Source organism: Nicotiana tabacum, chromosome 11 (genome assembly GCF_000715075.1).
Source record: "Nicotiana tabacum cultivar K326 chromosome 11, ASM71507v2, whole genome shotgun sequence".
Classification (NCBI taxonomy): domain Eukaryota; kingdom Viridiplantae; phylum Streptophyta; class Magnoliopsida; order Solanales; family Solanaceae; genus Nicotiana; species Nicotiana tabacum.
Window position 1 is genome coordinate 30075418 of NC_134090.1, and position 17553 is coordinate 30092970.

A 17553-nucleotide genomic window follows, 5' to 3' on the forward strand; every position below is an offset into this window, starting at 1 on the left:
TGTGGTCTTTACTTTTGACAAGTTTAGATCATATCTTGTGGGGAGTAAAGTGATTGTGGACACTGATCACTCAGCCTTGAAATATTTGATGAGTAAGAAGGAGTCCAAATCGCGTATGATGCGGTGGGTGTTGTTACTCCAAGAGTTTGACTTAGAGATCAGAGATATGAAAGGCACAGAAAATCAAGTTGCAGATCATTTATCTCGACTTGAGAGACCTCTGGTTAAGACAGTGAAAATAAGGGAAGAGTTCCCAAATGAGCAGATTTTCTCTATTGTTGTGGTCTTCGAAACACCGTCCTGGTATGCTGATGTAGCCAACCTTTTGGCTAGTGGATAGTTGTCGCATGACCTATCTCGTGATAAAATAAGGAAGACTCAAGGTGAGGTAAAAATTTATTTTTAGAATGACCCATTCTTGTTTAAACTATGTGCATATGGTGTGCTTCGAAGATGTGCACCTAAAGGAGAGATGACACGCATCATGTCTCATTGTCATGATGGAGCAGTTGAAGGACATTATAGTGTAAACCTCACTGCAGCAAAGGTCATAGAAGCCGATTTCTATTGGCCTACTTTGTATAAAGATGCACATGCGTATGTAGCTGCATATGACAAGTGTCAAATGGCAGGTAACATTAGCAAGAGAGATGAAATGCCTCTAAACTCCATTTTGGTATGTGAAATTTTTTATGAGTGGGGTAATGACTTCATGAGGCCATTCCCATCGTATTATCCTTACGAGTATATCCTTGTAGCCACTGACTACGTCTCTAAATGGGTCGAAGCAATCCCTACTAGGACCAATGATGCTCAGGTGGTGTGTGAGTTCTTACGGAAGAACATCTTTAACCGCTTTGAGACACCTCGAGTGATTATCAATAACAATAGGTCGCACTTTGTGAACATGCAATTTACTCCTTTGCTATCTAATTAGGAGATCACACACCAAATAGGAACCCCGTATTATGCTCAAACTAGTAGGTAAGTTGAAGTGGTTAACCGTGAGCTTAAACGAATTCTTGAAAAGACAGTTAGTGCTTATCGTAAGGATTGGTCTGTGAAATTGGATAAAGCTCTATGGGCGTACAGAACTGCATTCAAAGGTTCTATATGGGCTTCACCATTCAAACTAGTAAATGGAATACCATTCAAATTAGTATATGGAATATCGTGTTACCTACCTGTTAAGATTGAATATAAAGCTTATTAGACAATTAAGTTGATTAATCTTGATCTTAGTCTTGCAGGTGATCATATGTTGGTGCAGATGAATGAATTGGAGGAGTTTAGACTGGACGTGTATGAAAGTGCACTAATTTTTAAGGAAAAGACTAAGAGGTGACATGATTTTCCGATTAACCCTAAGGAGTTTCATGAAGGGGATAAGGTCTTACTATATAATAGTAGACTTAGGTTGTTCCCCGCAAAATTCAACTCCAGATGGATAGGTCCGTATGTGGTGAAATATGTTTCACCGTATGGCGCCATTGAAATCCAGGATGAAGGAGGGAATGAGAACTTTAAGGTGAATGGGCACATGTTGAAATCATACCTTGTTGGAGGATTTGACAAGCAATCCTCTAGCATCGTGATCAAATGAGCCTAAATGACTGAGTCAAGCTGACGACTATAACTCAGAACTACTTCTACTCATTTTTCTTGCTTTGTAGCGTAGTGTAATTTTATTTTAGAGTAGGACTTATAATTAGGAGTTTTGATATTTTTTTTAAATATGTATGAGCATGAATTGGACACAAAATAAGCACATAATAGAGTTGGGGTGCAAATCGTGGGCTAAAAAGTAAAAAAGAGTAAAACTCTAAGAAAAATGGCCTAGCGCGCCGCGCCCTGCACCAAACAGGTAAGTCTGATAAAATACAAGCCCTCTGAAAAAGCTCACTACCGGGCCGAGTGGGGAGCCATATCTTGCGACATGGTAATACAAAATTTCGGCCAGTTTTAGGAAACAAAATATATTAAAAAAAATAAAATGCCTAGTTATTTTCTGTCTTTAACCGACCCCTTTCCCTTATTTTCCGCCACTCGCTTATTCTCCCTTCTCTCATTCCTCTCTAATTCCTCTCTAACTCTCCCTCAAATCCTTACTTCTCCCCCAAATTCTTTCACCTTCAAGTCTTCTCATCTTCCTCCATAGTTAAGGTGAGTAATTTTCTCCAATTTTTTCTCTCTCTTATTTTTTCTTATAGTTAGTTTTAGTTAATATCCCTAACCCTAGGTAGTTTTTTATCTTTTTAGTTATTATTCATATTTTGGCCTAAAATTATGCTTGATTTTGTGGGGGTTTTAATTTTTTTATGATTGTGGATAATATTTGGCATGTTTTGGTGACATTGGAGTTATTTTATGATGAAGTTTGGCGGGGGTGCCTATATGGCCGAAAATTGATGAATGTTGTGTAGTATTTGTGCACTTTGTACTAGTACGAAGATTTGGTGATGTTGTGGTCGTATTGGGTGATGTGATTGGTGTATTTGTGTGGTGATTGTAGCCCACATTGAGTTAAAATTATATGGTAAAAATGATGCCCACAATGTATTTAATAAAATGATGTAGTGATATAAATTGTGTCTTTTGTTGCTAATTTAGACACTACTTGAGTTATAATGAAGTGAAGATAGATGATAAGTGTGAGGTGGGCGGTCACGTTCTTGTTTTGTGAATTTGTGAAGTATTAGTCTCGAGTGCTAATCGATTTCTCACCCTATTATTTCATTAGTTGCTATTGTAATGTCCGATTCATGATATATGCTTGTGTAGTTTTGTAGTATAACTTCTTGATTTTATTTTCTTAGTTACTAGTTTAGATTCTTGATTTTGTAATTTACAATAGTATAGTGTAATCATTGGTTATATTGTTGAAATATTAGCTCGGTGGTTAGGCGAGTTGGTGATTACTTGTGATGTATTTTTAATAGGGTAGTCTGAGTCCTCGGTATATATTGTACTTGTGAACATGCCAATGACATAAGTGAGGGTGATACCCAATTTGGCTTGCATGTTGTTCTATATGTTGTGGCTAATTGTATTTGTCTTGTACAGGTACCAAGTATCGTCGTCCTAGTAAACGTGTTAATACTGGTTCTTCTGAGGTTGCCTCCGGTAGAAGGAAAGGGGGTAGGCGGGCACCACCCCCCGCCCCAGTAGAAGAGGAGATGAAGCACATTGATCCTGATGCTAACCTGGTCCCGGGGGTATAAGTATGACATTCGGGTTGTCCTAGCTCATGCTAGAAATTGGCACAAGACCTTTGTTCCTGTAGTGAACCCGGACCCTAAGGTTGGTATAGATGATAAGGAAGCTAGCCCGAAAATACTCTAGGATATACAATAACATCTGAGCCCTGGGTTTTGGAAGTTTATTCCGTCCCGGTGATGCGGTGAACGTGAACTTGGTGAAGGAGTTTATGCCAACTGAGCCCCGAGGCCAGTTTGGATGTTGTGTACGAGGTGTAGGTTCGAGGTAAGGTGATCCCCTTTTTGTCTTAGGTGATTAATCAGATTATGGGATTCCCGGAGCACACTCATAAGCTGTTTATGAGGCTTCTCCGTCGCCCGAACTTTCTTGATATCTGGTGACAGTTATGTGGAGCTGACTCTCTTGACACATGTACGCGGGATGCCAATGAGTACCACAAAGATATGAAGAAGATCACGTTCCAGTGGCCATCCAGGGTTCTACTACGGCTGATAAATACCAAGATTATGCCTACCCAAAGCGATGTTGATATCTCCAAGGGTGTGTATGTCTGATTTTTGTCTTCCTGAACAGGATGAAGTTTGATCTTGGCAAGATCATGTTTGATCATATGGCTCGAGTTCGACTATTTGGGGCTTGTCGCCTATATTACCTGAGTATGATCACTCGGTTGTTGCGGACGCACCACGTGGAAAAGGAGTTCATTATGATAGGATGATCCCGGTGCCGCAATCTATTAAGGCCTTTGATTTCATAGTTGTGATAGACCCCATGTTGTTGTTGTCCTTGTGGACCAGAGGTTGCTTCGTGTCGAGGAGACACTGCAGTTGATGTTTGTTGATATGCGCCTTCTTGTTGCTCGGGGGAAGACTGACTTGGAGGAGCTGCAGTAGGATCATTCCCTATCTGCTATCACTCAACAATAGTTGGGCTTGGCCGACGGAGGACAACTACCATTAGAAGAGAACGTCAACTTTGTTCCCTCTGATGATAAGGAGTACTTGCGCACTTTTGAGGATTTTGATGATGACTAGGCCAAGGGACTCAGGGAGTCACATTTTCACTCTTGTTTCTACTATTTTTCATTGGGGACAATGCAATCTCTTAAGTGTTAGATGGGGTGCTCCTAATTGCTTGTATATGTCTTGTTTTCTATTTGTCGTTTGGCTTTGTTTGATTTGTTTCTTGCGTTATTAGACAATATGGCTTGTAATTATAACTTTGAACTCTACTCGCCCTATAATAGTTAGTAGTTATAATTGTTTAATTTCGACTCTTCCCGATGATGGATTTCGTCGACTGACTTCTTGAGGAATTTGAAGCCGAACGAGAAAAATACAAAAAAAATCAAAAATTTGAAAATCCAAAATATGTCTTTTAGTTCTTCTTCTATTTCTATTTTAGTTTATTAGATAGTGTAATAATTCCCTCTTGATTTTCCTTTGTGTCGCAGTACTTTTTCAAGGATTTTACTTGAACTGGGCGTAGTAAGTTTTTTTCTTTTTATAGGAATAAAATTAAAATGTATATGTCATTGTGCTAGTTAGGAGCACGTTTCCTTGATTGCGTATGCCTTGAGAGTGGTAAGTGCCTTAATTGTGACGCCTAATCTTAGTTCATGACTCATGAAGAAGTATCTTAATTAGTTTAATCTCGACTATGCTTAACTGCCTTGACTAGAGAGTCGGGTTAGTTCGGATCTTAAGTGGGATATGTACCAATGTGTGCGTGAGAGGTTTTTGTGATATTCTGTGTATGTCAGTTGATGTCTAGAACTTGCCTTGTGTGTTTGCAAAGCAAAATAGAAGTCTTGTTCAGTCTAGGAGGTGATATAAGCATTTCTTTGTTGAGCCAATTGTATGCTTGTGACCCGCCTAATTGTTGTGTATCCTAATTAGCCCCTTTGAGCCTATAATCCTATTTTGTTTGGCAACCACACTACAAGTCTGACTCCTTTTTTGTTTGAATTAACTATCTATTTGAACCTTTTACCTCTTTTGAGCACGTGAAGTTGTTATGAGCTTGTTAAAAGCTAAGTTGAGGTATAGTCGGGGGGTTTTGAGTGGAACTGAGAACAAAAGGAGAAAGTTGCAAAGTGTTAAAATTAAAGTGAGAGCCACTAGTAGGGAATTGAAAAAGAAAAGGAAAAAAATGAATAGCTCGCAAAAAAATTAGAAAATAAGAAAAAAAAATCGTGTGTCTGTATGTATTTTGTGCAAAAACAAAACAAAAAATTCCTTGCTAGTGGTAGCTCTTGCTATATTTGTGCTTAAAGAAATTGGGAGCTGGGTATTATTTTGTTGTGAAGGTTGGAGTTTGGTTCAACACAAGTATGAGGTTTAGATTGTGAATTGTATATATTAAAGTGCTTAGGGGGGTGTAGTCATTGATAAAATGTATCCTACCCGTCCCGCAGCCTACATTACAACCAAAATAAAGTCCTACTTGATCTTTGACTGAATGAGCTCAATTAGTGGAGTATTACACTACGGGCGCCTATGGTACGTCTTCTGTGGCATATGAATTTTATTTCTAAGAGTGAGTGAATTCTTTCTATCTTGAGTTCCTATTTGTTCTTGAATTTTACTATGTGTGGAACTACTCTCTATTTTTTATATGAGGGAACATGACTTACAAAGGAAAGGTAATGACTTTGGCCTCAGTATTAGAGTAAGTGAGCAGGTTATGAAAAATGTGTGGTGCTTTTGAGTCGAGTTTTGAGGCTAGGATGTTATGATATGGTGCTTAGTCTGCTTTAGATATTCTTGGCATGATGAGTTAGGGAAGTTGTTTGATGAAAAGGTCGTCTCTATGTGAAGTGTAGTTTGATTGCTCGAGGACGAGTAATGATTTAAGTGTGGGGTATTGATGGTAGGCTAAAAACCCATGTTTTAGTTGTAGTTTGCACTCTAATTATTGTATTTTACTTGTGTTTGAGCTTAAATGACGGTGATCTACGCTTATTACGTATTTAATTCCTTGCAGGAATTGATTTCGAGTTAAAAATATAAATTTGAGCTAAATCGAGTAAGTTGGAGCTTTGAAGTCTGAGTCAAAATCCAAGAAATTAAGCCGAGATGACGTTCGGGGGTTGAGTACAAAGTCCGGATATCAAAAAGTGCACACAAATATTTATTCAACTACCGCGCCGCATGGAGCACCATGAGGCGCGGCGCGGCAGTGCAAACGTGAAGAGCCTGCCAGAATCTGCTCTCTAAAAATGCCCACAGGCGTGTCGCGCCTGTACAAAATTCTTAGAGCTATTTCCTGTTTCAGCTTGAAAAGGGTAGTTCCGCCCGGACCTTGTTTTACACGATAAAAGTGCACCAAAAAAATTATTTTTGAAGGGTCTTTTGACCTATGAAAGATTTGAGAAGCAACGAAGGAAATAAGACATAAGAATTCATCAAGATCTCAACCAACAATCGGTACAGTACGTGAGTTTGTATCGAATCATTAGCGTTGATATTTTCTATGTTTTTAAACCTTATTAAGATGAATTTTTTCATTGCTATGGAGTAATTTCCTTTAGGGTGTTGACAGATATGGTGTATTGATAATTTGATTAGCGAATCGATTCTTGACAATTGTTTGAATTAATTGATGTAGTTTTAAATCGTATTGTGAAGTTATTTATTATTTTGCTTAATCGAAAGAGGGGCTTTATATTGAATTTATTTATATCTTATGCTCTAGTTTAAATACGTGATTCAACTAGGTAATCAAAAGAGCCTCTTGAATTATTAATCGAACTAGAAAATAGAAAATATTCGTGAGAAGTTACTCTTTAGACTATAACCATCATTTTATTTGTTGCAATTATTCATCGTGCTTCAATTGAATTAATTACTAAAATTAATGTTTAATTGAAGGAGGAACATTAACTTCAAGTGTGATATGATTATCTGTTGAATCCGTGAGAATCAACAGTATTATAGAGTGAACTAATTCAAGAATTGGATCCCGAATTAATTATCTTGCACGTGTCTAGTCAACTACCTTTATTTCTCCATTGATATTTCTTTGTTGCTCAACTGTTGTCTTCCATGATCAGTTGATAATTACTTAATTTTTTGTAGTTAATCGTAGTTGATAATCATTCAATTAAGTTAATTTCCTGGATAGTAATTAACTAAAAATTATTCGAAAATCATTTAAATCAAATCTCTTTAGAGACGATAATTTAACTATACTATCTTTGACTAGCGAGCAATAATTTTCTGTTGTATTTTACGCTCATCATCTTCCGGCTACGGGTTTAACTAAACACATATTAACTTTCGACACAGAGTGTATTTTTATATGGAAAAAGCTACGAAAAATCTCAAGTTGAACCCAGATGACTTGAGCAAATGAAAGTCCCTTCCATGCAATTCCGCATTTGAACCATTAAATTTAACTCTTAGATCCGTTTCTGCATGTAAATTCATGACTGACGAGATTCCAGTAGAGTTTTAGAGATATGCGGGTAGAGCAGGCTTAGAGTGGCTAACTGAGCTGTTTAAATGTTATCTTCAGGACGAAGAGGATGCATGATGAGTAGTGGTGGAGTATAATAGTTCTGGTGTGCAAGAACAAAGGGAATATCCAGAATTGTAACAACTATAGGAGTATCAAATTACTAAGTCATACCATGAAAGTTTTGGAGAGGGTGGTGGAATGAGGATAAGGAGGGTGGTGTCCATATCGGAAAACCAGTTCGAGTTCATGCCGGGTCGTTCTACTACGAAAGTTATCCACTTTATCAGGAGGTCGGTGGAACAATACAGGGATAGGAAGAGAGATTTGCATATGGTGTTTATTGACCTAGAGAAGGCGTATGACAAGGTCCCTAGGGACGTCCTTTGGAGATGTTTGGAAGCAAAAGGTGTGTCGGTGGCTTATATTATGGTGATAAAGGATATGTATGATGGAGCTATGACTCGGTTTAGGACTGTAGGGGTGACTCAGAGCCTTTTTCGGTGGTTGTAAGGTTACACCAAGGATCGGCGCTCAGCCGTTCTTATTTTCCTTGGCGATGGACGCACTGACACACCTTATCCAAGGAGAGGTGCCATGGTATATATTGTTCGCTGATGATATAGTTCTGATTGATGAGATACGAGGCAGCGTTAATAGGAGACTGGAGGTATGGAGGCAGGCCATGGAGTCTAAATGTTTCCAGTTGAGTAGGACTAAGACGGAATATGTGGAAAGTAAGTTCAGTGATATGACGGGAAAATCGGACGTGGGTATGCGGCTTGACTCACAGGTCATCCGCAATAGAGAAAGGTTTAAGTACTTAGGGTCAATTATCCAGGAAGATAGGGAGATCGACAGGGATATTACTCACCTATTGGGGTGGGGTGGATGAAATGGAGGTTAACGTCTGGAGTCCTATGCGACAAGAATGTGCCACCGAAACTCAAAGGTAAGTTCTATAGAGCGGTGGTTAGACCAGCCATGTTGTATGAGGCTGAATGTTGGTCAGTGAAGAATTCACATATCCAGAAGATGAAAGTAGAAGAAATGAGGATATTGAGATAGAAGTGTGGGCATACTAGGCTGGATAAGATTAGGAATAAAGATATTCGGGAGAAGGTGAGCGTGGCTCCGGTGGACGACAAAATGCGGGAAGCATGACTTAGATGGTTCGGGCACATGCATAGGAGAAGCCTAGATGCCCGGTTAGGAGGTGTGAGAGGTTGGCTTTGACAGGTACGAGAAGAGGTAGAGGGGGCCTAAAAAGTATTGGGGCGAGGTGATCAGACAGGACATGGCGCGACTCCAGATTTTCGAGGACATGACTCTTGATAGGAAGGTGTGGATGTCGAACATTAGGGTTGTAGGTTAAGGGGCAATCGAGAGATTTTCCTCTTTGTCCCTGTTTCCCTCTTTGTTCCGGCGAGTATGATAGTGTTTTATCTAGCACTGCTAGCGATTTATGTTATGTTTCACACTTTTGCATAATATTTGTGTTATTGCTTTTCCATTTATTTGTTGTCTCTCCCGTTGTTGATATTATTTTTCGGGTTTGTGTTGTTACAGATCTAGTGCCTATGAGCCGAGAGTCTCCCCGAACAGCCTCTTTATCCCCTCCGGAGTAGGGGTAAGGTATGCGTACACTCTATCCTTCCCAGACCCCACTGGTGAAATTTTACTGGGTCGTTATTGTTGTTGTTGACTTACCATAACAACAGAATGCCTTGCCGCCTCCGCTTTCAAATCCTTCAACTATTCCAGTAAACATCATTTGTTTTTCTCCCCGTTCCCTTTTTAGACGATTCGGCCAAAGGAAGAAAAAGGAGAAAATAATTGAACTCCATTTGAAAGTTCCAAAGGAAGATGACTCTCTTCAGTCTTTTACCGAGTTGTTAGTATTGTTGACCAAGAAAATTAGTATATCACATTATAAGCTTTAAAAAATGCTAAAGAAGTGCGTATCGCGTTGTAGAATAAAGTTTTCGACACCTAATTTTTAATTAACCCCCCAAAAAGATAAAACGGTAATAACTAATAAATGTCTTGTCTTATTATACTAACAACTTAACTGTTTTTCACTAAGAGCGTGTTTGGCTAAGCTTATAAACTGGTCAAACAAGCTTATAAGCACTTTTCGGCTTATTTACGTTTCGGCTTATCTACCTACTCATTGAACTCTAGAGACGGGTCTCACAAAAATAACATATTCTTTGTATCACTTAAGCTCCACATCTGGAACTTAGATTCTATACTAACATGGATATCTATTTATCCTATATAGTAAAGCTCTCCATTTACAGTGACTTTCTCCTTTAATATGCAATTGCAATACAATTTCTCTAACTATATCCCTATTCTGTTTTCTTGTATGTTGAAATCTTCTAAGGTTCCTTTCCATTCATATATGGTATACTGCTGTTGCAAAAGCACTCCCCAATATCTTCCACTGTGTGATCCTGCTCTTTGTTTTTGTAGGCAACCATTCAATTTCTTCCTGCCACCTGCCTATTTGTCTATTAATGCCAAACAAACTTAGTAGGTTCTGCCATATGAACTTCGAATATGAGCATTCAAAGAACAAGTGATCGTGTGTTTCCTCTTCATCAGTTGTACAAAGAACACACTTTTTAGGTACTAGTATCCCCCATTTAGTCAGTCTATCCACGGTTGCTAGCCTCTGATGCATTGCCATCCACAGGATGAATTGATGTCGAGGTAGAATGCCTTGTGTCATGAATAAAGTCTTCCATGTAACTTTTGGGAACTGTGGTATGATTGAAGTATATATTTTACTGATAGTATATTTCCCCTAAACAACATACAACTTAAGTTCTTGAATTCCAGCAGTTAACCACTTTCTGGCCTCGAAGATTTTCCTCACCAACCAGCTAGCTTATTAAGGTGTATCCATGTTCTCTAATTCTTTCTTCTTTATATAGTGATTGTGAATCCACATGACGCAGAGTTTGTCTTTCTTTTGTGCGATTGCATATAGAAGTTTACCTATTGCTGCTCTATTCCATACAGAGAAATTGATAATGTTCAACCCTCATGCTGCTTTTAGTCTACAGATTGTATCCCATGCAATAGGACCTTTCTTTCCTTCTTCAATGCCTCCATGCCACAGAAAGTTCCTACATATTCCAGTGACCATATCATGCACTTTTTTTGGGATCAGAAAAATTTGTGCCCAGTAAGTTTGCATTTCAAACATCACACACTTTATTAGTTGGACTCTCTCTATGTATGATAAGAATCTGGCAGTCCAACATCTCACCCTTCCTGCAATTCTATCCACCAATGGCATATATTGACTAATAGTGAGCTTATTAGAGGACAATGGTACACCTAAGTATTTGAATGGTAAGTCTCCAGTGGTGAACTGCAACTCCTCCAGAATTTCTTTCTTATATTGAGTTGAAATTCCTACCACATACAGTGAGCTTTTCTCCATATTTGCTTGTAAACCTGAGGCAATCGAGAATTGTTCAAATTGTTTCATCATAAGATGAATAGACACTTTATCTGCTCTGCAACATATCAACAAATCATCAGCAAAGCAGATACCACTCCCAATTTTGCACACTTAGGATGGTAATTGAAGTCTGGATTTGATTTTAGCTGTTTCAATGATCTGTTCAAATATTCCATCATCAAAACAAAGAGATAAGGTGACATTGGGTCTCCTTGCCTCAACCTCTTTCTTGCATGAAACTTAGGTGTTAATCCTCCATTAATCAATAGGGTATAAGAAACTGTGCTTCCATATTCCATGATGAGATTGGCCATTTTTCCAAATTCTAGCATAAGATCTCTTAAGAAGCTCCAATCAACTGAGTCATAGGCCTTTCTAATGTCCACCTTAATTGTACATCTTGGTGAAACTGTTTTCTAAGTATATCCTTTGATCAGTTCATGAGCTAGAATTACATTATCCAAAATGTTTCTCCCTTCTATGAATGCTGACTGGGAAGGCCTTTCTGCGTGTTTGGTAAAGTTAAGTGCTTATAAGTCAAAAATAAGCCAAAAGTCATAAGATGGTCACCCCCAGCTTATAAATTTTTAGCTTATAAGCACTTTAAGTTTGACCAAGATTTTACTATTTTATCCTTAAAATATTTCTTTTTAGAACAAAACTCCTACATCGAGTCTGCAATTCTCATTGACTATTTAAGATAAACAAATTCTCTATTCCTTTGCATATTTATATCTATGTGATTATGTATTAATATTTGAACCGTATGTAACAAATGAGGACATATCAAATTTTTGGTGTATTGCTTTCTAAGTGTTGTGGTGATGAATATAGTGTTTGTTTCTCTTCAAATATTTTGTCTTATTTAGGTTTATTTTTTACTGAGAAACTTTTGTCAATTTATTAATTATTATAACTTATGATTATATGCTTATCATAAAATAAATTATATTTATCATAAAAATTATCTTATCCAAGCACAATTGTATTTAAAATAAAATGAGATAGAATATTTTATATTTGAATCGATCTAGAATCTAAAATTTTGAAGAAATTATGCCCTTATAAGTGTAAACAGTTCTAAGGTTATTTAAGTCATTTTAACAGAAATAGAGCTTAGCAACACTTTTTTATTAAATACTGCAACAACTTATTATCAATTTTAGCAATTGTATCCAAACACGTAACTGCTTATTTATTAAATCAGTTTCAGAACTTAAAAGTGCTTTTCAGCACCTAATCCTTATCATCTATTTCAAATCAGCTAATCTAAACGGGATCTAATACTCATCTTTGTTTATCAAGAAATATAATACCGTTGGTAAAATAATGATTAACAATAAATAGATTTCATGCTCCTCTAAAGGTCCTTTGTCTTGTGAAAGAAAAAAAGCAGAATAAACAAATATTGAAAGAAAAAGTTGACTTAAAAATTCTTAAAACGGATTGGGGTCAAAGTTATTCATGTATTTTGCGTGGAACCTTTCTCCATTATGAGGAAAGTTATATATATCATCCAACAGCTAATGGAAAAAATAAATTTATTCAAAAACTTAAACGAAGGATAAAGATAAATAATTTTTCAGAGTACAAAAATAAATTTCGCCCTTCTTCGCATCTAGAAAGAACCCACTATTTTGAAATTTTAAAGATAAAGGTAAAGATAATAGGATCACATAATTTCTAGTACAAGGGCTGCCTTGTGATTCTAAAGACTACAGAGGACCTGGGTGATTCCAAAAACTACAAAAGATGCCTTTAATTTTTTTTTTCAACAAATAACTTTACTATATTAAAGCAAATATTTTGATGTTTTTAGAGACGGATTCAAAATTTAAATTTTATTTGTTTGATTCCAAAAACTATAAGATATATCTTTAAATTTATTTTTTTCAACAAACAACCTTACTATATTGAAGCAAATATGTTGAGGTATTTGGAGACAGATTCAAAAGTTAAATTTTACTAGTTCGTATTTAATTTTATCATAACTCATTTGATTTACTAAGTTCCTAATTTGTTATTTATATTAATTTAGTGAAATTCTTAAAGGAATTTTATAGAAATATCCCAAACAGTTTCAACTTACCAACCTCTAGCCATTAATTATAAACTTACCAAAACTAACCAAGCACATATAAAAATTAAAAACCCAAACAAGTAAAGTTCTTTCTTTTTGCAAGAATCACACGCAAAAATCTCCTTCCATATTCTTAAATGTGACTAGCAACATTAGATGCTAAAATGGAAAGAAAATTTCACTGATAAGGTAGCAAATAAGGAGGTGAAAATACAAAAATATATACATACAAGATTCCAAAAATCTAAGCAAAAAAATATATTTTTCAATGGGTATGGTTAAGATTCATTGAAAACATATAGATGAGTCAGTATACAAAGTTGAAGAAAGATTGGAGATGATTTGGTATTAAAATTAGTAGTTAAAATCGAGTTCAAAAAAATTATTTTGCGACACATATATCAAACATGTATCACACATAGACTATATGCTAATTATACACATTTATCCATATATTATATAGAAATTATACTCCTCGTTTCAATGAGGTAGTTTGACTCGGCACATAGTTTAAGAAAAAAAAAGATTTTTGAAACTTGCGGTCTTAAAAGCTTAAGGGTAAAAGCTTTGTGGGGCCATGATATTTGCGTGATTATAAAAGCTTTTCATTAAGGATAAAATGAAGAATTTAAAGCTGAATTATTTCCAAATTTAGAATGTGTCATTTATTTTGGAACAGACTAAAATGAAAAGTACGTCATCTAATTTGAAACGGAGGGAGTACATATATATATATATATTATATATCCCTCGGCTATTTTTAATTTTTAATTTAAGCACTTAAATGACTGATTATTTAAGTTAATTATAGCAATAATAATAGTGTGTACGCAAACCTTATCCCTGCCCAACAAGGAGAGACGGTTTCCGATAGACCAAGAAGATGCACGATTATTTAAGTTAATTCTTCGTTAAAACAAAATACATTCTGCGAGATCCCAACCTTTTTTCTCCATTGCCATCCCATCACTATTCACTCCCGTGAACAACAACCCCCTTCCTCAATTTCGTCGCGATTCACCAAATCCATTGACCCCCTTCTCACGAGATCATTCCTTTTTTCCTTCTTTTTTTTTTTCACACAGTAATTCAAATTATCCCGTGAAATTGTATAGCATTTTGCTATTATTTACAGTCACTAGTTTGTATAAAAGGGTACTACCATGTATAGCAGAAAACCTGTAAAACCCTCACTATTTCGAAAATTTAAGTTTCTTTTCATTTCAATGGCTTCCTTTTTCACACTAACACTCCTCTCTTTACTTCTCTTCATCTCAATCTCCTCCGCCGCTCGCCACCACAATTCGCCGAAGTTATCCACGACGCCGTCGATTGCGGTTGAGATCCGTGGAGCTTGCAAGGCATCGCGGGACCCACCAACATGCGAGTCTGTATTAACGGACTCGGGCAACTTGCCGTCTAAGCTGACGACGCCGTTAATCATTCAATCCGCCGTTAAAGTCTCTTCGCAGAACAACGACAAAGCGAAAGACATGGTGAAAGCAATCATGGACGCGTCCACAGCCAATCAGAACCGTACCGATGCTGCGAAGGTGTGTATGGAGGTGCTCGGGTACGCGGAGTACCGGGTCGGGTTAGCGGGTCAGGCAGTAACACGTGGCGAGCTAAAAAACTCACGCGCGTGGATGAGCGCTGTGATGGTTTACCAGTACGACTGCTGGTCCGCTTTAAAGTACGTTAACGGAACCTCACAAGTGTCACAAACGATGTCGTTTTTGAACTCTTTAATCGGGTACAGCAGCAGCGCATTGGGTATGCTGGTGAATTACGATATTTATGGGGAAAATACCGGGTCATGGACCCCACCAAAAACAGAACGAGACGGGTTCTGGGAAGGTTCGGGTTCGGGTCAAGTAAAGGGTGGGGTGCCATCCGGGTTGAAACCGGACGTGACTGTGTGTAAGGAAGGAGGTTGTGATTATAAGACTGTGCAGGAAGCGGTGAATGCTGCACCAGATAATCAGGTGACCCGGAAGTTTGTGATATGGATCAAAGCCGGGTTGTATGAGGAGAAAGTTCGGGTCCCATTGGAGAAGAAGAATGTGGTATTTTTGGGTGATGGCATGGGCAAAACTGTTATTACCGGTTCGTTGAATATTGGTATTTCGGGCGTCACTACTTATGAAACTGCAACTGTGGGTAAGTGATTTTGTTGAATCATAATGCTTTGCTGTGGTTAATTTAATTGAATACGAAATTTAAGATGTTTTTTTAACTGAATTAGTTATTGAAAATTCAGTTTATTTAAGTAGATCATATTTGTTCCGCTGGTTTTCTTTATAAATAGTATATCAAACTCCAAAATAGTTAGGACTTACGAGTAGTGGGCCAGTGGCAAAGGCAGAGAAGTTCAGAAAAGAAAAAGTTAAGAAAACTAAAAAAGACTATGGCTAATGGGAATTAAACCAGGACCTAACAAAGGTTTTGACCCCTTGACCACTGAGCTATGATTTTGGGTTACGACATTCAAAATATAATATATGGAGGTACAAACCGAGTTCTACCTTATATGTATATTGTAATTTTTCGACAAAGTGGCTCGAATGAACCTCCTTTCGCCCCCTAAATCCGTCCTGAGTGGGATTCCTATCACTTACTTCTGCTTATCATGATAATTGTATTTAAGTTGTCAACTGCATGAACTCCTATAAGTCTGCCGCCTGTTAATGTTTTGTTGTGTGTTGCATTTAAAGCTCACCTATTTTGAAATGGATTTGTGAACCACTAGTCAAAGTGTGGGCTTAATCTTTCTTATGTACTAAAGTTTTTTGCTTTATTTTTCCATTGGCATTTATTTTACTTGGCTAGGAAAGTGGGAAGATGTATAGCCATTGTCTCATGGGCTTGTTCAAGCATATAGCTGGAAGTTAGCAGAGGCGGATTTAGAATTTATAGTTAGTGGGTTCGGAATGACTCTAATCTGTATACTTATGGTCGAGCATATGTACTTACGATGGAACCAAAAGCAATGGGATCAGTTGAACCCGCTCCGGAAAAATGCAAAAATCGTCGTCTTAAGACTCTATGTTACTGATCAAGCTGCTTGATGTTAGAATTAAGTAGTGAAAAGAAAAACTGAAGTGATGATAAATCTCTCAGCTCACATTTGCTGCTGAATATGTACCATTATTTGGTGAACTTTTATCGTTGATAGTTCTAACGGTTGTATTACTTCTGAAACAGGAGTTGTTGGTGATGGATTCATGGCCAGTGGCATCACCTTCCAAAACACTGCTGTTCCGGATGCTCACCAAGCTGTAGCATTCCGATCCGACAGTGATCTTTCAGTTATAGAGAACTGTGAATTCATTGGCAATCAAGACACCTTATATGCCCATGCATTGCGCCAATACTACAAGTCCTGCCGTATCCAAGGCAATGTCGACTTCATTTTTGGGAACTCTGCTGCATTCTTCCAAGAATGTGACATCTTAATTGCACCTCGACAACTCAATCCTGAAAAGGGAGAGAAAAATGCTGTGACTGCTCATGGCAGGATAGATCCTGCACAGTCAACTGGCTTTGTCTTCCAAAATTGTTTGATCAATGGAACTGAACAATACATGGCCCTATACTACAAGAAACCCAAGGTGCACAAAAATTTTCTAGGAAGGCCGTGGAAGGAGTATTCGCGGACTGTCTTTATAGAATGTACTTTGGAGGCTCTTGTTTTAGCTGATGGGTGGTTGCCCTGGAGCGGTGATTTCGCGTTGAAGACTCTTTACTATGGAGAATATAGAAATACTGGTACCGGAGCTAATACAGCAGGACGAGTGCCATGGAGTAGCCAAATCCCAGCTGAACATGTTAACTCTTACTCTCTACAAAATTTCATTCAAGGGGATCAGTGGATTACTACTACTTCTTGATTAAGTTATAATGTTAAATTTACATCTAGTAAGTTAAAGCTTATTATCCTTGAATGTGATTAGAAATCATCAACCTCTTGTACTATTACGGGAAAAACATGAAAAATTTTAATGTGAGATCTTTGCTAAAGCTTCAAACCAGTTTGATGTGTGAATCCTGTTTCAAATTGTATGATTTCATGCTGTTGTAATTAACAAAATGAGAGAAGTTGTTAACTAACAAATTTTAAATGATACTTTGAGGTTGTGTTTGATGAGCTACCATGGGTTATTGGTGGATAGTTTGCTTACCACGTCTGGTATTTCAATTACTTGTAGTACTAGACATGTGACATACTTATTATAGGAGTTCGCATTTTTCTAATAGTTGTTGAAGAGTTGCAAGCTTTGTGAGCTCATACTCATTGACTTATAATGCTCGCAACCTG

General features: G+C 37.4%; 1 protein-coding gene across 1 annotated transcript; it reads left to right on the forward strand.

The window, feature by feature from the left end:
* The first annotated feature begins 14158 nt into the window (after positions 1 to 14158).
* LOC107775947 (putative pectinesterase/pectinesterase inhibitor 51) lies at positions 14159 to 17266 on the forward strand. The gene is made up of 2 exons (XM_016595759.2): positions 14159 to 15395; positions 16440 to 17266. The coding sequence occupies exons 1-2, from the start codon at positions 14399 to 14401 to the stop codon at positions 17123 to 17125; spliced, it is 1683 nt and encodes a 560-aa protein (XP_016451245.2). The 5' UTR covers positions 14159 to 14398; the 3' UTR covers positions 17126 to 17266.
* Positions 17267 to 17553: the final 287 nt, after the last annotated feature.